The sequence below is a fragment of the Solea senegalensis genome, linkage group LG17 (assembly GCF_019176455.1).
Source record: "Solea senegalensis isolate Sse05_10M linkage group LG17, IFAPA_SoseM_1, whole genome shotgun sequence".
Lineage (NCBI taxonomy): Eukaryota > Metazoa > Chordata > Actinopteri > Pleuronectiformes > Soleidae > Solea > Solea senegalensis.
This window is the reverse complement of record NC_058037.1, coordinates 13,019,524-13,040,980: the sequence shown is the minus strand read 5'-3', so window position 1 is coordinate 13,040,980 and position 21,457 is coordinate 13,019,524. Positions and strand designations below refer to the sequence as shown.

Sequence of the window (21,457 nt, the reverse complement as noted above, 5' to 3'; positions counted from 1 at the left end):
TTTCTTTCATGTTTCTTTCAAGTATCTTTCATGCTTCATTTTGACTTTTTTTCCCCATCTCCCTTTAGGTTCTCCGTAGTTTTGGGTATTGGATTATGATGTATTCTGTCTTTTTAATTATTTGCATATTTGCACCAATGTTTTCTGTTCTGTTTGCTTTACTCGCTGGTCGGGTGCTCGTGCCATGCGGGGCGAGGGTGGAGGTGGACGGCCTTCGGTTCAGTTGGAGAAAACTGTGTTTGAACTTTGTGAAAATGAAATAAACAAAGACGTAAGTTCTCAACAAAAGTTCTCTTTACCATAAATGACCGAGATTTAAATGAACACTACTGTATGGCTTGGATTAGAAGACAGAAATGCACAGCGTTTGACTCTTCTTTTTTTTTTTTGTAATAGAAATAGAAATAGTCAAACCTACACAGCAGCTATTTGAAAGTAATAGTTACAAAAACACCTTTATTAATCTTCAATACATTAACTTCACAGCCAGACTCCATAAATGACGTTGCTTTTCATTTCGCTGATACCACAAATTTAGTGTCACTGCGCCGTGGCCTTTGAGCACGGCAAGCAGGCAATCAAAGTTAGTGATTGCTGATATATTAGCTTTATATGACACTGATCTGATTACAAAATGATTTTGGGCAGACAAAATATTTGAAGATATTTATATAAATGTAAGAATAATTGTATTGTGTTCATTGTCCCGTTAAAATCGGACTCCAGTTTGAAAAAAAACACACCAAACCTTAAAAAACAGGAGGAGAGGAGGTTATTTAATAATAATCACACACACACACACACACACACATATACAACCCCCACCCAGTTCTGACAGAGTCAGCCTGTCTTTGTGAAATGTTTTTTTACCTTTGGCCTGCCACAAGGACTGCTCAGACTTTGGAACCAGAACAACACATACCCAAGTCCCAGTAATCACACCGTCTAAGACTGGAGAAGTATAAAAGCACAAGGTGCGAGACGCAAGGATTAGTCTTCAGTGAAAGAGGAGGACTCCCCCTAACTTAAGGCATCAAGAAGCTGGACTGAGCCCAGAAAAATGGGGTGTTCCAAGCTCTGCCTTTTGCTTCTCCTGGGCACATACACTCTTGCCCGTAAGTATCCCCTTTTTTTATATTGTGAATTCATCCTTACGCTTCATCCTTAAGTGTTATTTTTAACATTTTCAAAGCAAAGGTGATTGAGGTGTTGGTGTGGTCTGTTGACAAACACCATTGTTTTTTTTCTTCTTCTTCTTCTTTCACAGAGCAAGATGCTGGAAACGACCAAGCTTGTTATTGTGAGTTTTAACTTGTCTCAAATGACCTTTGATGAGATCTGTCACTTAAGTATTTTAATGTACAGTTTATTAGCGTAGAACAGTAGAATGCTGTATGTCAATTACAGTATAGTAATTACATTATAATGAACACTGTTTTACTGCATTATTACTTTAGTAGAATGATTATTCATGGATTTAATAGATGACGAAGTGTACGTGCGTCAGGTCACGTCAGGAGAAAACAACTACATTCCAAAAGAAAACTGTTGTAAATCACCTTTAAGTAATGTAACTAGTAATCTATTACAATTTTAGGGTAACATGCGTACATCTATTATGAAAAAAAGGACAGTGGTCTAACTTATTTTTGTCTTAAAATACGTCCTTTAGTGGCCAAACGATTCAAGAACTTCCGGCGGTTTGTGTACAACTACGAGGCGGAGACCTTTAACGGCGTGAACGGAGGCACGGACAATAAGAGCGGCCCCAAAGTCTCCTGCAAAGTACGGCCCTGGTCAACAACAAGTGCAAAAACAACAACAACAACAACAATTCTTGTCACCTTACTAACACAAAAAAAATGTTTTTAATCTGCCGCCTAGGTTGAGGTTGACGTGCCCCAGACCTGTAGCTTCATCCTGCGGACGACAGAGTGCTCACTGAGTGAGATTTCTGAAGTGGACGCTGCTGGAAACCCGGTGTATCGTGCTGCCGCTCGAGCTGAGGCTTTCAAAGCTGCCATGGCCAAGTACGTCACTCTGTTATTTGTTTCCTTGAAATGTTCATCAATCATTTGTGAGGGTTTTTTTTTTTGGTTTGTTTGTTTTTTTTGACCTAAAACTGAGGACGACGCTCTCTGCCCGTCTCCTATTAGCTGCTGTTACAAGTCCCGCTATTTTCTACCTTTTACATTTCTGTGATTTATGTTTTTACTCTTGGTAAATTTGATTTATTTGTTTTGTACGTGACACCTACTGCACGTCTGTCTGTCTGTCTGTGGAGTTCAATTTTATTTGGCCTGTCCCTTAATATCCAGTTATTGTATGTCATGAACAATATACAACAATAAAAACACCTAGAATGTTAAATCCATCCCACTTTTAGATGTATTTAAAGTAAAATTATACATGTAATAATCATAATAATACTTATATGAGCATGTTTAGCGTTATTATTTCAGTGTTATTTCAGTGAACTCTGTGTTATTTCAGAGTTCAATTTGCATCATGACTATGTTTTTATTTTAGCTTTTACTTTGAAATCCTGTGACATATCATCATGAATGTCATTACATGATATTATTTTAAGCTATAACTCCCCACATAGTATGACTTTTTGACAGGTCGTTTGAGTGTGAGACCCCTGGTGTAAGGACACACTGAAAAGCCCTCTGAGGCAAATTCAATCAAATTGAGCAGACTCTGAATGATTTCCCCACGTCGACAGGAACACCCTGAAGATCACAGTCACAGGAATGACCAACGTCGAGCTCTACACCGAGGACGACGAGCCCGTCAACATCCTGAACGTCAAGAGGGGAATCGTCTCCGCTCTGCTCGTACCAAAGATGGAGCAGGAGATGACCGACATGGTGAGCTACTGTCGCCTTTGTTCCCCTCTTCTCAGAAACACATTATCAATCGGTTCAGGCATGAATCACCAAGCAGAAGAGTCACGCACAGATAAACAAGTTGCTCAACGAGTTAGTTAGATAAGCTGGTCATGTCACAGGTGATAAATACACTCATGTAACAGCATGTACTCACACAGACACACACGATCTTCAGTGCGGGGCAAAGTCCTAGATAACTTTATCTCTCTCATAGCATCACTTGCTTTAACAATGTGGGGGTAATATATCAGATCCACTGATAATCAATGTTCACCAGATCCACGTTTTGTTTTTTGGGTTTTTTTTTTTCCCCAGCCCACCGTGCACGGAGTCTGCCCCTCTCACATCTTCGTCAACTCGACTCAAGAAGACGTCGTGACTGCAATGACCGTCACGCGGGATCTCTCCCAGTGTGACATGTTCACGGCTCACAGGCAGGAAACCAGTCCACTCGCCCTGATCTCCGGCATGGTAAGTGCTCGAGTAGCAACATGACAACCAACAGTCATCACATACTGTGCAAAGACATAAGGGAAACACATCCTTTGTAATAAAGATCTATTGTCCAGTCCTAAAAGACTAAAAGTCACCTCCTTCACCTTTACCAGCATCCCGTCACAAATAGACAACACGGGGGATTATTTCACAAACAAAGTATTACGACAGAAGCTAATTTATTGACTTCATTTGAAAGGGTAAGACAATCTATGAAGGTTCGTAGCTATCCAGGTCAAAGTCCTCTCCAGGAGTTACCTGTTGGCAACCCGAGAGGTGACGAAGCCTCTTGGATGAGAGGTGAAATATCTACAATTTAAGTTATGTACAGCTAACTCCTGATCGAAATTAAACTGAACGAAAAGAATATACAAGAACTCCTCCTGTGTTCAAAAGGAGTAGCTTTCTTTCTACATTGCGCCTTTAAACGCAAATGTTTAAATACACACTTGGAAGATTTCTGCTTCTGCTACCACGTCCATATGTGTAGTTTTCGGATTTTTTTGCCAACCCTTCTTTGAAACACTTTCTGCTCCCGACCGACATGAACGTTGTCTTTCCTCCATCAGAACCTGCCCCTGTCCAAGATGATCAGCAGCTCTCAGATCTGCAGCTACCAGTTTGACGGCCAGAAGAAGCACATGACCAGTGGATCCTGCACAGAGAAGCATCTCTTCCTGCCCCTGTCCCACCAGTACGTTTAAACAAAAATCAACATAACTACAAAACTACAGCCGATTTACACGGGCAAAATTGACAGTTTGAGTTGAATCTCTGCCAAATCAAATATGTCAATCGTCCACTGTGGCGACCCCTAGAGAAGGGAGAAGCCCAAAGTCCCTTTGAATTTGTATTTATATGATGATTTGTGTCATTATGTTCGGTTAAATTAAAGTCCTTTTATATAAAAGTGTTGGAGTATAGAAGTAAGTATTAAAGTTCTCATGTCTTGTGCAAACAGGGGTGAATATGGAATCTCTACTATGGTGAAACAGACTGTGACTCTGCAGGAGGTCGCCAAGATCAATGACAGAGTCTTTGAGCGCAGTGAGTGTTTCACTCTTTTTTTTTTATATCAGAAATGTTCAAAATTTGTCTTATGGTCTGCTGTTTTCTGACTGATTGTTTTGTCTGTTTCAATAATGAGCAGATGAGGGTAACCTCAGGTTCCTGCCCATGGAGGTTGCAGATGAAAAGTCCCCTCTCCAGACCAAGGATGACGCCATCGCCACACTGAGGCAGCTTAACACCCTGTCAAAGACAACTCAAGGCGAGGAGCGCGCAAGCCTCTTCCTCAAACTCGTGTCTGAGTTCCGTGGCCTGAAGGCTGACGTCCTGGGACCTGCTGTTGCTGAGATGATGTCCGTGTCCAACTCTCTGACACTGCAAGCTCTAGTCCAGTGTGGCACCCCAGAGTGCACCAGCGCCCTTCTGAGCGTCCTCAAGAAATTTAACAATGGTGTCGCGCTCGATGCTACCGTCTACGCCCTGGGGTTGCTGTCCAATCCCTCCCGCCTCATGGTCAAGGACATGCTGGCGATGGCTCAGCACAAGCAAAGCAAGCCCATCATGTATGCTCTGAGCATTGCAGTCAAGAAGTAAGTAAACCACATGTCGTCCTTAAATGTATCATCTCAAAAGACATGTGAATCCCTGTATCTATACTCACTACTGTATACATTTAACTCCACAGACTGTACAGCGAAGAAGGACTCACCCCTGAGATCACCGCTGTCTCTGAGTTTGTCACGTCTCTTCTGGGCGCTGACTGTGCCGGGGAGAAAGATCTGACCTACCTCACCTTGAGGGTAAGAAACCGGTAGCGATTACTAATGGAAATGTTGATGGTGATATACTCCTTTCTTTCAAATAAACACTTCCAAATGTTACAGGCTGCACCTTCAATGGCAATCTCCAATTCTATGTTTTTTTCTGACTTGGCGCGCTGTTCTGTCCAGGTTATTGGCAACATGGGAAATGCGTTGGAAGAGGCCGATGCTGCCATCAAGGACACCCTGCTGAAGTGCATGAGACAGCCTGCAACCACTCTGTCTGTGCAGCTGGCAGCTATTCAGGCCTTCAGACGCATGACTGTGACAGCTGAGGTATACATAACAGACCCCCCTCCCCCCTTCTTTCCAGAGGAAAACCCTGAACCGGCCTCCAGTTGTTAAACTGTTACACTTGCTTCGCTCTCCAGGTTCGCGCTAACCTCCAGAGAGTCTGCCAGTACCCCAAGGGTGCTGTGCAGAAGCGTCTGGCAGCTTATCTGATTCTGATGAGAAAACCCCAGGACAGTGACATTGAGATGGTGAAGAAGCTGCTCACACAGGAACAGAACGTGCAGATCAAGTCCTTCGTGACCTCGCACATCTATAACATCATTTCATCCACTGATCCAGAGATCCAGATGTAAGCGCTTTGTTTTAACTGGCAGCACAGCAAGCGATGCTCTATATAATGAATGCACTTCTCTGTACTGTATATTCAGCTCATTGTCGCACAATTTGTTTGTCAATACAGAATTGGTAATAAGATCATGGAAGCCCTGGAGGACACAGATGTCACTACACACAATGACTTCACCACAAAGTCTCGCAACTACAAGCTGGGCATGGGAGATGAGAGTGTGCAGGCTGCAATGCAGGGCAACGTTATCTTTGATTCCTCTAACCGTATGCCCAAAGAGGTCATGCTGGAAACCACTCTGAAAGCTTTTGGTTACAACATGGACATTTGGGAGGTATAATAGTTTAGACAATTTGTCATTTGTGGTTTGTTGCTCTGATGGACATTGAAAATTGTATGTTGTACTGGATGTTTTGACCGATGCTACCCATATGCGGCTATTTTTCTCTGACTATTTCACTGTTAAATGTTGCATTGCAGGTTGGTATGGAAGGAAGAGGCCTTGAGCCAACCATCGACGCTTTGTTTGGAAAGAACGGTTTCTTCCCTGACACCGTGTCCAAGGCTATTTACTGGGCTGAAGACGTGATGCCACCAAAGATGAAAGAGGTTCTGGAGAAATGGGTTGCTCCTTTAAAATCACAAGGACAGAAGGTATGTCCTGGCCACAATGATTTCTGTTAACAATGTCACCAACGTAGTTTATCAACTGATATAATGGTATTCTTTCCGAAGGTCCCTGATAACCTTGGAAGGGAAATTTATCGCAACTTCAACAAGCTGGTGAAAGAGCTGCAGAGTCAGGAATCTCCGGAGGCCATGGCTTACCTGAGGTTCATGGGAACTGAACTTGGCAACATCAAGGGCAACGACCTGACGTTTATGGCTGAAAAACTAGTCGAGATGGCTCAAAATACAATCCAGACATCGCACGTTTTAATGTCGACCCTTCCCATTGCGGTACTGTTCTATACTGCCCTTATCCATTTAATATGACGACCAACCAATATTTTACTTCTCTTTTTACCTTGCCCGTAAAGAGCGCACCTTCAAAATAACTTTTTTTCTTTTTCTTTTATCAGATCGTCCACGGACTGATGTCAGGAACTGACAAGGAGATCTTTGCCCATTACATCTTCATGGACAACAAATTCCTGATGTCAACTGCGTCTGGTTTGCCTCTGGAATTTGCTATGTCTGGCACCTTTACACCTGGTGCAAAGGGAGGCATTGACATTGTTTCAAACATGGTATGTTTGACATGTTTCACTCTCAACCTATCATTAATACTCATCAGATATGTCATTATCCGTTGCAGTCTTACTAAAAAAAAATCCAAAAGTGCATTGTAAACAGTGGCAGTGGTAGTAGTAGTAGGTAATAGTGGTTGTATGATGGTGCTGGTTTAAATCCCCATGCCATTGCAGTTCATTTCATGCCATACAATCTGTTTCTGCTCACAGATGGAGCTGTCGTTCATGCCCTCAGTTGGAGTCGAGTTTGTGACCAAGATGGGAGTCCATGTCCCTGAATTTGTGGAGTCTGCTGTTGAGTTGCACACCAACATGTACCATGAGAGCGCGCTCAATGCCAAGATTACCATGGAACAGAGCCAGGTCAAGCTGTCCATCCCTGCTCCACAAGGCACCACAAAGTTCTTGCGTATCAGGTAAAACATATGCATAGTCTATGTTGAACTGATGAAATGTCTTTTTAATTATTTTTGTTTTATTTTGGCTTTGTCAGAAATACACTGAGCCTACACGCATTTTGTTTTTAATATCTGTTTTTTGCTGCTTCTTTTTTCAAAAACTAGCAATAAAGTGATGATTGTTGGAGCTGGCCAGGCTACAAAGATCCCACACAAACAGCATCACTCAGACTGCAAACCTCTCTTCGCTGGAGTCAAATACTGCACCAAAACACTCCTTGCTCACCCTGGTGACAGGACTGATGTTCCTTACTGCCCCCTGAATGGAGAAACCCTGTAAGTTATCCTTGAGTCATTTGTCATTATTTTTCTTGATGTTATGTGATCACTATTTGCAGCAACTCCTGTAATTCAGTAGTTCATAAATAAATGACATCTCTGCAATGTGATATAGGATAATTGTGATGGAAGTAATAATAATAAAAAATATACATTTATAAAAATAGCAAAACATTGCATTGAGAAATAATATAATCCATCTATTATCGGATTATTTTTATGAAAACTCATCATGATTTTTGGCTTGTCACTCTAGGTTCGCTGTAGACATCCAGCCAACTAACGAAGTCTCTGAGTACACAGCCACCATTGCCTATAAGCTCCTCAGTGAAGGAAAAGATGGCCGCCAGAAGGTTGATTCTTTGAAGATGGCCCTCAGAGCTGAAGGTTTGATCTTCATATTAAAAAAATCTGACAATTTCAGTTTGTCTTCTTTCTTTCTTTCTTTCTTTCAGCCACAGCCATAGTTTACATTTTATCGAGCTGCAAATAATAAAGATACATTTTTCATGTCTTGGTCACTTCAGGCGCTCAGCCGACTGAGGCTACAGCCACCATGAGATACAACAGGAACAGAAATGTCTTCACCACTCAAGTCGAGATCCCAGACTTCGATGTCGAAGCCGGTGTTAAGGTCAGCATGACAGACAGCAACAACAAAGGCAAATCCATTGTCCTCGAGATCTCCAACAAGAACATCCCCCAGCTTTCTCTGATTGGTCGTGCCAAGTGAGTAACCTCAACCCCAACATGTATTTGCAGTACTTCAGCTGGTTATACTCTTCTCTTAGTTAAATATACAGTAGGCCTTAAATGGATTTTGTATTTATTCTAGGCTTCAGTCCATGACTGGTGGCATGGTGCAGGTTCAACTGTTGGTCCCCTCACTCAAGACTGACGCTGCCATCACTGCTACAATGAGCAAAACTAATGGACTCACCATGGAGATCAGAAGTGATGTAAAGCTTCCAGAAACTTCCTCGACTCAGGCAGTCATTTTCAAATATGGTAAGGTCGATTTTTAACACAGAAAATAGTGCTGATGGACATTTCAGTACAGTGTTTGTCTGAATACTGTGTGGAAAAGAAAACACTGAATGCTTTGTGTCTCAGGTGAAGAACAGGCTGAGGTTCAGCTGGTATCCAACGTGAATGCTGATACTAAGATGCTGGTGGCTTTCACTGACGACTTCCAGTTCTCGCTCTGGCAGTTTGTGGAGAATGTCATGGACCAGCAGGTTGTCAAGACTGATATGAAAATGCGCCATATCATCAACAAGGGAGTTGAGGTGAAACTAGAATAACCACTTAAACCTTTTAATGGCATACTGTGTTTGTTTTAGTTTGTAGACTTAAGTGCATGAATTTTTTTTTCCATCAGGCCGGCAATATCTGGATGGAGAAGATCGCAACTGATGTTCCCTACGTTCAGACTCTGAGGAACAGTATGGCCGATATGGAAATGCCCTCAATGCCTGAAAACCTATTCATGAACCTGTAAGTGTGAAACATATTCATAAACACAAATTAAGATCTCAACATTTGGATTATATGACGAGACAATTACAGATGAATTAAATATGTTTTATTTTCATTCATTCACCAGTGAAAGCAAATTCAAATACCAGTTCAACAAAGACCGTTTGACTATCAGTGTCCCTCTGCCTTTGGGAGGCAAATCATCTGAGGAGCTGAAGATTCCTCCAACGGTCACTTCTCCTAAGATCTCTTTGCCTCAGGTGGGAGTGCAGATTGCCCCAAGGGAGATCCAGATCCCCCCCTTTACCATTCCATCTGAATATGAACTCAGTCTGCCTCTGATGGGAATGGTGGAAGTAACTGCCAAAGTTAACAGCAACTATTATAACTGGGAGGCAACAGTCTCTGCTGGTAACAACACGGCGGAGTTTCCTAGCTACCTGGCCAAGTTCAACATCATGGCTGAGAGCCCAATCAAACTTCTGTCCTTCTCAACTGAGGGTAATTTGGTCTTTTTTTTTTATCCATTTATGACTTAATGCAACCGAAACCATGTGAAAGTTGATACTAATGTGTCTTTTGCTCATGTGTTTGTCTTACAGGAGCTACAAAAATAACTGATACAGCAGACAAAACCATGGAATTAGACATTAATGGTTTACTGAACCACATGTTTGTGAAGACAGGTTTTAATGTGTTGAATACCCTCTCAGTCACAGACAGTGTACTGTCAACAGGAAGGTATAACATCTATGCCATCTCCCCAGTGGATCTGGACACTTATCTGACCATCACTACCCAGGTCAAAATAGACTCCAACTTGCTTTCTGGAGACATCAACACAGATGGAGGTATTACCATTGGACCCATGACTGCTCTCACTATCTATCGCCACACCTTCTCTGTTGAGCCAGCCAAGAAAGAAGCAAGAATGGAGAGTAAACTGAGCATGACCTCTAAAGTGCTGACGGTTGTGAACGATTTTAAGGGATCCTATGCAGATGAGGAGCTTCTGATTGAGTCCAACACCAACATAAATGCGAGCCCCATCAAGCACACCACCAAAATGAGCCTCAGATATAAGGATGTCAAGCTTACTATCCTGTCTGACTCTGTGACCAAGGCTGATGAGAGAATGCTTCGTAGCCAGATCGAGATCTCTTCTTCTGAAGCACAGATCAGTCTCAGAATAGAGAATCAAGCTGGTGATACAGTGAACCGTGTCTACTCTCTGGTCACTGGGTCCATTAAACCGTCTAGTTTGGAGGTCAACGCCGATGCCTCCATGAACATCTTTTCAAGTCTTGCCTCGCACAAGGCAACCTTGGTAGTCAACACAAATGGCCTGACCACCAGTTGTACAACAACTGCCCAGCACAGCCCGATGACCTTTGAGAATGTTTTCCATGGTGGTGTTGACACTTCTGGTGCCACCATGTCTCTCACCACTAAGGGAGGTATTAAAGGGAACAAAGCAGAGCTTACGGCTGAAGGAAAGATTGTAAGAACAGAAGTCTCTTTCAATGGTATCTTTAAGGGAAACCTCTTTGACGTCAACACCAGGAACATAGTAAACCTTAAAGTCAATGAAGATGGCCTGAATCTTTCCAACAACATGGTTGGGTCTTTCAATGAAATTAGGACTGAGCATTCCCACACCCTGTCTCTTTCCCTGAGATCCTTCACTCTTCACTCCAAGACAGAAAATGTCCTTGACATGAGAAACTCCTACATGCACGACATCACAGTTAACATGATGCCTTACACTGCCTCAGTAATTGTAAAAAATGACCTTAAGATAATGGAAATTAACTTTGGGAATGACGCCCAGTTCAAGGCAGAGCCATACACGTTGGAGCTGACAGGAACAATGAAGGGAGTTTTCTCAGAGGAAGAGCTCAAGCATACTTATGAAATGAAGTTTGTGGACATGGTCCTGTCTGCAAAGTGCAATACAAATGGCAAACTCTTGGGGTCTCACGTGGCACATTCTGCTGACATGGAGATTGCTGGACTGACCATGAAGTTCAACGACGTGGCAAACTTCAACTCACCATCTCTTCGCCTGGACAGCACAGTCAAAACTGTCGCTGCGCCATTCACTCTGACCGTTGATGCCATTTTCAACTCTGACGGTGGGGTGTACCTGTATGGACAGCAGAGTGGTGAGATGTACAGCAAATTCCTCCTGAAAGCCGAGCCCCTTCTGTTCACACATTCCCTTGAATACAGGGCTTCAACCACCCATGAGCTGGAAGGCAGTCCCGCTATCAAGACCAACATGGAGAACAAGTTCAACAGCTTGCTTAGTTTAGAAGAGCAAAGTGTCACACTAAAGATGAAATGTAAAGTCAATGACCACACTTTAGATGAAGAAATTAAAGCATACAACAACAAAGAGAGAATAGGTATTGAGATGGAGGGAGTAATATCAAGCCCCGTCATCAATGAGTTCAATACAGATTACTCTATCTCTGGATTTGTGAAATATGTCAAGAACAGCGACAGCCATTTTATCCAGATCCCATTTGTTGAGCACCTGCCTGCAGTCATTGAAAATGTTAAGACCACAATGATGAAGCTGATGGACCAGAGTATTGAGATGCTGAAAGACATGGACAGCAAGTTCGAGATCAGTGTCAAGTTGCAGAACAAAGTGTCAGAACTTAAGGAGGCCATTGACAACTTCGACTTAAGCCGCCTCATCCGAAACCTGAGGAAGAATCTCACCAAATTGGAAAATGTGCTGCTAATAAATTTCCCAGGTGACAAAATCATGAATGCTCTGAAATCCACCAAGGACACTGTTATGGCTTTTATCAAGAAACATAACATTGCAACCAAGTTCAGTGTAATGTATGCCAAAATAGAAAAGATCCTCTCTAGCTATGAAGTTGAGAAGATGATTGAGGCCATCATGGATGAGATAGTTAAAATTATGAAGCAATATCAGGTAAGGGAAAAGATTCAGTCTGTATTTGTTGCTCTCAGATCAATTGAATTCCAGCCTTTGCTCAACAAAGCTCTGGCTCCTGCTCAGGTGCTTGTGAATGAACTCCACTCATTTGACTTCAAACAACTGATGGAAGACATCAGTGATTATTTTACGGAAATTGTCCAGAAAATCAAATCATTCGATTATGACACATTCACTGTGGAGCTAAAAGAGAAGGCAGCAGACATGTCCAGAATTCCCTGTTTTGGAAAACTCAATGGAGAATTCAGGTTTACATCACCTCATTACAAATTCAAAACCACTGCTGACCTGGATAACATCACAGCTACATCAGACACACCAGAATTCAAAATTAATCTTAACTCACAGGCAAAATCTACTCTGGCAATCCTTGACTTCACTGCGGATGCCAGTGCGCATTTTGCAGCACCCAAGATGAACCGTCTGACCATGTCTGAGAACATTGATGTTGACTCATCATGTTTTACTCTTGACCACGAGGGCACAGTGACCTTGTATGGTCTGTCAGCACAGGCTTCTGGAGAAACTAAAGCAAAAGTCACAACTGAGCTCTATACTGCAGACCTAGTCAACAAAGCAAATCTTGCCATGGAAAACGGAGTTTCGGCCACTGCAGACACCAGCTACAAACATGCCTTCAATTTTCCACCAGGTCACATTTTCGCCGAGGCACTCATAAATCAGAAGACAGTTTTCCAACTTGAGGATGGCACTGCACGTCTGACCTTTAAGAATCTTGCCAGTGAAAAATCTGCAGTTCAGGACCTGTCAAATGAGGTAACCCATAAGAGTGACATGGAAGTGGTCACGGACCTTTACACGGCCAAAGCAACCTTCACTGGGGAAACAGGATGCAGCCATTTGAAAATGAACCATAATGTGGTGGCTGATATGAGCATCTTCCGCCATGTCATTGTTGATGTCAAGGTTGAGACAGAGGCACCCTTCATGAAAAGCAGCGTTGTGGAGGCCAAGTTCCAGGCTAAGGTTGAAGACATGAAAATTGATTTCACTGCCTCTCATAATGCTCTGCTGGTTGGCCAGGTTGAGGGAACTCTCTCAAGCTCTGCTCTCGCTTCGATCACACCTAATGAGCTTATATTTGACACCAAGAATAAGGGAAATGCCAAGATTACGCTTCCATTCAAGCTGTCCGGAAAGGTGGATCTCCAGAATGACATCGCTCTTACTCTCAACTCTGACACGCAGCAAGCTAGCTGGACAGGCCTGGCGAGATTCAACCAGTACAAATACTCCCATCTCTTCACTATGGACAACAATGATGAAGAAATTCAAATATCTTCCCAGATTAATGGAGAAGCAAATCTTGATGTTTTGAAGGAACGAATCACAATCCCTGAAATAACAGTGCCATTTGTTGGGTTCAGGACAAGAAGAGTGGAATCCTTCTCACTGTGGGAAGATACTCGCCTCGGCATCTTGCTATTTACAACTCAGCAGACATTAGACATGAACTCCAAGATGAAGTACAAGAAGAACCCTAACGTGATTACCATTGACATGAATTTGGAGCCAATCATCAGTGCCATCAATACAAATGTCAAGGCTCTGCATAAGAAAGTGCTTATCAGCAAGGATAAGGCTGCTGCCACCTTCGCTACGTCTTTCAACAAGGCAAAGGCAGAGTATGAGAAATATAGCATTGATTTCCCCAAAACCATTACAGTGCCTGCCTACAAAGTTCCAGTGATGAATGTCGAGATGTCTACATTTACGATTCCCCTGCCTGATGCCAGTCTCATGAAAATGCCTACTCTGCATATTCCATCTGCCCTGAGCAAGCTGACTCTTCCAAAGATCACTCTGCCCAAAATTCAGAGCATCAAGATCCCAGTGATGGGTGATCTGACCTATGAGCTTACCATGAAAACAGCAATTGTCACAGTAAAAACTGATGCCAGCATCCTCAACAAGGACAGTATCGTAATGAAGCTTGATGTCTCGTCATCCTCTGTGGAAGATCTTCTGACTGGAAAGATTCAAGGCAATGTCAACGTGGACACGGCAGCTGGATTCAAAATGGGCTCTACGCTCTCTGTTAGACATCTGCTTGTAGAGGGAAACCATGACAGCAACATTATCCTAAGTTATGACAATTTGGAAACCTCCATCACCAATTCATTTAAGGTGAAACCCCTGCGGGCAATGGAAATCCACCAAGTGATCACTGGAAATTCCGAGGAAGGCCTGGTTGTATCCATGTCCATTCCAGTTGCAGGATATATTGCAGGTCAGGTGCAGATGAGGCGCCCAGCACAAATCCAAGCCAAACTCTATGGTCGCTACCCGGTAAGAGAATTCTTGACTACCTACTCTTTGCTTATTATTTATTTCTAATTGTGAAAAGTTGTGATTACTTTGTGAAAATTAATTTTTTTGTTTCGTATTTTCTACAGTCTGAACCAACAACAGACGTTGATATCTTGGGTCTAAAAATGTCTCTGATGAGCTCAGAGAGGCCGATCATTCAGACAACCTGCAACATGGAGATGCCAAATGAGGTGATGACAGAAATTAGGAGACAGGTGCCCAATGCCATCGAGCTCGTGTCTGCTGGCGCTTACGTAACATCTGAAGAAATGTTGAGGCTCAAGAAGTCTGTTGTATCGGCTGGACAGAAGTGCAAATGGGTGGTCAAGAGGACCATTGAAAAGCTTTCAAACGAAAATCTTTCTGACATCATGACAGCTGTTATTGATAACACCATTTTGATCCTACAAGAGTACAAAAAGAGAGTTGAAATAGCCCTTGATGCTATTTTTAAATTCCTCAGAGACACCAAGTTCCAGATCCCTTGGTTTACAGAGAGATTGTCTGGGTTTGAGATCTACCAGGAATTGAGTGAGCTTGTCTCAGATGTAGTGGAGGAAGTTCTTGAGATTCCAAGTGAAATCTATGACTTCTTTTCTACAGTCTTTCACTCTTTACGAGATATTGAATTCAAACGTCCTGGCGCAAACTACATGATCACTGTAGGAGATGTTTTTGATAGTTTGGATGATGCTGTGAGGCCATACCAGGATAGTCTGATTGTCTTTGTGAGGAAATTGGGAAACATCAAATTGGAAGACATCATGAACACATTTTCAGAATTCATGCAGACAATGTATGAAGTCAGTGAGGGATTTCTCCAAACCCTAAAATCTATGAGTGTAGAGAAGGTCTTTGCCTTTGTTACTGGTGTGTATGATGATTTCATCAACTCTCCTTTTGTGTCTAGTATAATCATGTGGATAATGGAGAAGTACGAGATGTTTCAAAATGCTATCCGTCCGTGAGGAGTTAAAATCCCCATTACTTTGCCCGACATAACTGTAGTGAACAGCTTCAAGTTTCAAAATACAAAAAGACATTTCTTTTCCATTTGTTACCAAATTCAGTCCACTGTGGCAAAGATGTATACAGTGTTTGTATTAACTGTATCTGATGTGTAACTATCAAGATATCAGTAAATCTGTTTTATGTACCCAAGATTCTTGTCTCTCTACTTTTTTTCCCCCAAATATCAAGGTTGTTGCAATCTTTTGTGCTTTCTCTGTGTTGTACTATTTAAAATGCATCATGTGGGCTTTAATAAAGAATTCTTACAAGTAATTCAGCACAAATGTCTGAGTGTACATTAAGGTGACTTGCACTGACTTATTTTCATGTTCAGTATATTGCTGTTACATTTTCCATTAAGTGCTTTAGTTTAATTACTGAGAATTCGCAAATATACAGTTGAAACCAGAAGTTTACACACCCTATATAAAAAGACAATCACTTTTCCTGTTTTAGGTCCGTTAGATTACCAACATTATTTGTATTTGCTAGTTAAGTTTACATACACTAAGATTATTATGCCTTTAAACAATTTGGTAAAGCCCAGTGGAGTTTGGGCCTTCAAATGGGTCCAAATGAAATTGCACCCAAGGATAAACCAGATTGTGCAAGTCCACACTTCTCTTCCTGATATCTTGGCTGATTTCTTTTGACTTTTCCATGATGTTACACAAAGAAGCAGTGTGTTTCAGGTGTGCCTTAAAATACATCCACAGGTGTGTCTCTAATTAACTCAAATGTTGTCAATAAACCTATCAGAAGCTTCCAAAGACATGACATCTTCATTTGGGCTTTCCAAAATTGTTTAAAGGCATAGTAATCTAGTGTATGTAAACTTCTGACTTTGAAGAAAGGGTTAGAAATATATATATATATATTTTAAAGAATTGTGCAAAAAAAATCCTTCTCTCGATATTCTGGCATTTAGCAAATGGACCTAAAACAGGAAAAGTGATTGTCTGATTTCATGTCAGACAGTGAGAAAAAAAGCATATGTGTCTTTTTATATTGTGTATATAAACTTCTGGTTTCAACTGTGTATAGTTACCCATGTGAAAGAATGCATTCAGAAGACTGCATACACAGCCTCTTGTCATATGCACATTAAGAAGGAGAGAAAGAGGAGAATGATTTTTTTCCAGACATGTGATCCAACACTGTGATGAAAAAAGAGGCACTACAATGATGTACTTCATTATTTTTCACCACCTTTTTCGGTGCCAAAATCAGAAGACAAATCTAATTCACGGGGTAATGACAGTCACAAAATACCAGTAAATACCTAGCTGCAGCAGCAGATGTTGTTTTACGTTTTTTTGGTGGTAGAAGATGAGCTGAATGAACATATAGGCAAAATATAGATGGTGACACACATTGCTGGAGCTTCCCTGAAGAGTAACGCTCTTATTTAACACACGCTGTGTTGTTCTTTCCACTTCATAGATCATTCAAACATAGAAAACATACCTTTAATGCAGATTTGTTAATCTCCTACAAACATTTCAGGTAAGATTTGAGCCTATTTTCTTTCCTGTGATTATTTTTTAATCACAAATATGACCACTGAACTGTCTGGTGAATGAAAGTGGAAATCAAAGGCTCGCGAGGGGTCCAGTGTGGGAAAATTAACCAATCCAGCAGAATGCATTCCTGCTCTGTAAGTCAGCAAAAAACCCAGCAACAGAAGGCAGGGAGGAATGTGACTTTTACACCACCATAACTCTAGTTGGATGTGTAAAGGATACTCTTTTTAAACTCTGATTTATATGAAAATGACACATTTTAAGTTAACTTTAGCTGGTTTTCCTTCAGTTACCTCACACTGCACAACCGGCAATGCCCTGCCCTGGATGTTTCTGTGTAGCAACAGTCTGTAATTGATGTCCATAGCCGTCATCTGAACAGGCCCTCCCACCATAAAAGTAAGAGAACAGTTACACAACAGTGCTGTGAAGACACAGATCAAATGTGACCTGAATTTATTTCGCAAGAATGGAATATTAAGCGGACATACATTGACTTATTCCGTTACCTTCGAGGCTCCGACAAGGTTTCTGAACAGATACATTCACAGACATTAGGTTAACACGGCGTTTGCGTGTGTCAAACAGTCATAATTCAGTTTATTAATGTAAACAAACTTTTTACGGCCTCTGAAAGCTGAACTCCTTTACATTAAGTGTTTCCATCAAAGGGATACCCTTCTGTTTGTGTCAGCACTATAACATGGCAGTTATAACTTCACATATGACACATTTGAATTTCATTTCTCTTTATAAGTTGCCACCTCGTGGCTTAACCCCCCCATGAGTGTGTTCGAGTGGCTCAGATGGAGCCCCGCTTTTCCTTTTAATTACACCTTTCAAGAAATCAAGAGATCGCACATGCTCAGTCGTCTCATGGAAACATCCCTCACACAGCATTAGATGGATGGACAAACGGACAAAGTCTTTTAGTGTCTTGGAGACAGCCAGGGATTTGTGAATGTGATGAAATATGAAAACATTTTGACCATGACATTGTTCTCTGACATTGTCTTTGTGTACTTTTTCCTTACATAATCAAAAAAAACAACTACAAACTTTTCTCACTTGTGTCCTCTCAAACTGAACAACACTGTGGAGGCAAAAATAAGGCTGTAACAAAATCAATCAACTATTTTGATAGTCAATTGATAAATTGTAGTGTTTGTAGGGCTGCAACTCACGATTATGATTCAGTTTTACTGATTTCTTTGTCATATGGAGCAAGGGAAAAACAAAAAAATGTTCACATTCAAGAAGCTTTAATTATTAAAGAAGAATTAAGAATTAAAGAAACGCCAAAAAAAAACACTCAAAGTGATGAATCGATTAACTGTTGCAGCCCGAAGTGTTTGTTTGAAATAAGTTATGTAACTTCAGCCTCTTTAATGTCGATATGCTGTATAATTCGGCTTGGTTTTTTTTGTTCCTCTACGTTTGCTTTGTAGACAAAAGAAGACAAATTACTGATCAAACAAGAAATAAACTGACAGACTAAGTTAAGTTAGTTGCAGCCCTAGAAAAAAAAAACATATTTAAACCTACCAAACCTGAGCTGTAATGTACAAATGGCATCAAGCCTGAGCAGAGGAGAAATACAGAACTTCATACCGATTTGAAGGCTTAAAACTCTCTAAAATACTGTAGTTATATCACACGATTTTACAACACAAGGTCGACATAAATAATGAGTGCAATTGTATCCGCTTTGCTTAATACAAAATGTGTGACCTCTGCAGTAAGGCTGTGGCCTCTATGCAAAGTTGCATTGTTATTATTATTATTTTTTAACACAGAATAGGGTGAGAAATTAAAGGTCCAGTGTGTAGTGTCATTTGTGACACCCCCCCACACACTCAGCAGGCAACTATGGTGGCCTTCATGTGCCACAAATGATGCTGTTTATCTGCATTTGTGTAACAAGGGTCCGCTTCACAACACAAAATACACACTTTGGATGGTTTGTCCAATTAAAACTGCTGTAGAAACGTGGCGGCGAAAGATGGCTGCCTCTGTAAAGCAAGGCCCTTCTCAAGGCTGGACACTCGTATCAATAACAATACCTTTCTTCAAACAGTTCCATTATATATATATTAATATAATGTCAACACTGTGAGGTATAACATCTCATATCTCATATCTCATATCTCAACTGTGTGAAATGTTTCACTGTTCAACAAGTGTCTGTTTTAAAAACAAAACAAAGTCCAGCTCAACCCTTGTGAAAAGTACATACAAAAGTATTGTTCTGAAAACCAAACACATAATGGTAGTAAATTCAAATACACAGTGGACCTTTAACAATCTATAGTTAACAGCGTCCAGACTGAAACGCCTGTGGTTTGTCCTTTCACCCCCCGCCCCCCAAACAGTCAGACTGGATCATGTGACCCCCACACAGAACAGACTGAAACCAGTGCAAATCTCACAGCCCGGCGTGTTCACAGCAACAGTCACTCGTTTAGGTTGAGCCAAGGGGAAGTACCCAGCCCCACGGTCACTGCCCTCGACGATGTCCGGCCGCGTCTGACCGTGTCCGCGCCTCGTGTTTTCTCCTCCACGCAACCGTGGACTCACATCAAAACACAGCACTTGAGACAACCGCCGGGCGGCGTGTTCCGCTTCTGCAGGGCCGCCCGCGTTGCGCTCTCGAACACTTCCCAGATCCCCTCCTTGGTTTTGGCTGAACATTCCAAATAGTCATATGCGCCAATGCGCATGGCCATGGCGCGGCCGTCCTCCGGTTTCACAGGCTCCAGCTTCAGCCGGGACAGATCGTTCTTTACGCCCTCATCGTTGCGCAGATCCTTCTTGTTGGCCACTAGTATAATCGGCACATTGGGACAAAAGTGTTTGACCTCGGGCACCCACTTTTCGGGGATGTTTTCCAAAGAATCCGGGCTGTCCACGGAGAAGCACATGAGAATGACATCCGTGTCCGGGTAGGAGAGAGGGCGCAGGCGGTCGTAGTCTTCCTGCCCGGCTGTGTCCCACAGAGCCAGCTGCACTTGCTTGTTGTCCGCCTCTATGTCCGCCACATATGTCTCAAAGACAGTGGGGACATACACCTCGGGGAACTCGTCTTTGCTGAAGACAATCAGCAGACACGTCTTGCCACACGCGCCGTCCCCCACCACCACAAGTTTTTTGCGAATGTCTGCCATCCTTACTATTATTTTCCACGACCGCTCTCGCTACATGTGTCGCCTCCAGAAACACAGACGTGTGTCGTGTGCGCGTAGTGTGCGCCTAGTATCCGCTCCCACTACTTATTTATACCCCGTTTCAAACTGGACAAGCCTGTCCCGTAAGACAACGTTGTCGCTCAAGCAGCCTTGACCAGAAACCGCTGCTCTTTATAAAGCACAGGGTGGTTCTCCTAAATATAGCAATCCAATCGGAAATAGGGAGGTGAGATCACAGTGTGCCGTGGAGGACGTGATTGGATCTCATTGGGTTTCTACTTGGAGAGGAGGGTCATGGACCACGAGGACCCAACAGACCCAGGATCAGCTCAATTCATCCAAATCCGACGCCATGGTTACGCATGACGGGACTTTTTTTTTCGGGTATGATAAATAGTAGGACTGGGATCATATTCTATTGTTTATCTATTTCTAACTTGCTCACAAAATAGTTTGCTATATTGATGAATCTGGACTTTTCTTTGTTTTATATAGCTGAGCACACATGTCATTTTAAATATTTAAGAAATTAAATTGAATATGTTGTGGACACAACAACATGTATGAGGACGTTTTCAAATGGAGGTGTTATCAAAATGTATTTATGAATCATCTAAGAAAATAATCATCAGATCTAATAAATATCCATTAAAAGAACATACTAGATACCACATACTAGATACTCAAACATAAAACCTTTGTGGAAAATTGTTCTACTTAGGAAAATGTGAAAGGTAGTTGTAGTGGTAGGCTTAAAAGTACTAACAAACATTTCATTTTGCACATTAATTTAATAAATATCCATTAAAAGAACATACCAAAAGATACTAATTGAATATAAAAGCTTTGGGGGAAAGGTGTGATGCAGTACTAATTTGGAAAATGAGAACATTTTTAACATTTCATTTTGCACATTAATCATATATAATATAAACCATTCATTAAAATGACTACAAATAAAGACATCAAATGTAAAAACCAAACATCAACTGTAAAAAGTGACCGTTCAAATAATTTGATTATTCAGCAGTTGGAACAAATAAAAGAAAATAAATTTAAAAAAGAAAAAAAAAAGGTTCTGTGGCTAAATTGTGACACTGACTGGGCGGTTTTAAGTACACTGATGAAATAAACACACACCGACGCAAAGATAGTGCTGTCTG

General features: G+C 41.7%; 2 protein-coding genes across 2 annotated transcripts; one reads left to right on the top strand and one right to left on the bottom strand.

Annotated features, from left to right (window-relative positions):
• Positions 1-994: 994 nt before the first annotated feature.
• Positions 995-15,859, top strand: LOC122783953 (apolipoprotein B-100-like). The gene is made up of 26 exons (XM_044048936.1): positions 995-1,115; positions 1,268-1,300; positions 1,673-1,785; positions 1,885-2,030; positions 2,729-2,873; positions 3,210-3,365; positions 3,959-4,083; positions 4,351-4,436; positions 4,540-4,987; positions 5,083-5,197; positions 5,348-5,494; positions 5,590-5,801; positions 5,913-6,132; positions 6,279-6,452; positions 6,534-6,758; positions 6,881-7,048; positions 7,262-7,467; positions 7,615-7,785; positions 8,045-8,175; positions 8,316-8,517; positions 8,624-8,796; positions 8,902-9,077; positions 9,170-9,285; positions 9,395-9,768; positions 9,870-14,554; positions 14,662-15,859. Exons 1-26 carry the CDS (start codon positions 1,061-1,063, stop codon positions 15,541-15,543), a joined length of 9,684 nt encoding a protein of 3,227 aa, XP_043904871.1. The 5' UTR covers positions 995-1,060; the 3' UTR covers positions 15,544-15,859.
• Positions 15,860-17,531: 1,672 nt separating this feature from the next.
• Positions 17,532-20,469, bottom strand: LOC122783955 (rho-related GTP-binding protein RhoB-like). Its single transcript, XM_044048945.1, has one exon. It carries the CDS (start codon positions 20,271-20,273, stop codon positions 19,683-19,685), a length of 591 nt encoding a protein of 196 aa, XP_043904880.1. The 5' UTR covers positions 20,274-20,469; the 3' UTR covers positions 17,532-19,682.
• Positions 20,470-21,457: the final 988 nt, after the last annotated feature.

Coding starts and splice junctions, on each gene's coding strand:
- LOC122783953 (XM_044048936.1), top strand. CDS start 1,061: ATGGGGTGTTCCAAGCTCTGCCTTTTGCTTCTCCTGGGCACATACACT. Junction 8,176..8,315: donor GATGGCCCTCAGAGCTGAAG/GTTTGATCTTCA, acceptor TGGTCACTTCAG/GCGCTCAGCCGACTGAGGCT. Junction 8,518..8,623: donor TCTCTGATTGGTCGTGCCAA/GTGAGTAACCTC, acceptor TATTTATTCTAG/GCTTCAGTCCATGACTGGTG.
- LOC122783955 (XM_044048945.1), bottom strand. CDS start 20,273: ATGGCAGACATTCGCAAAAAACTTGTGGTGGTGGGGGACGGCGCGTGT.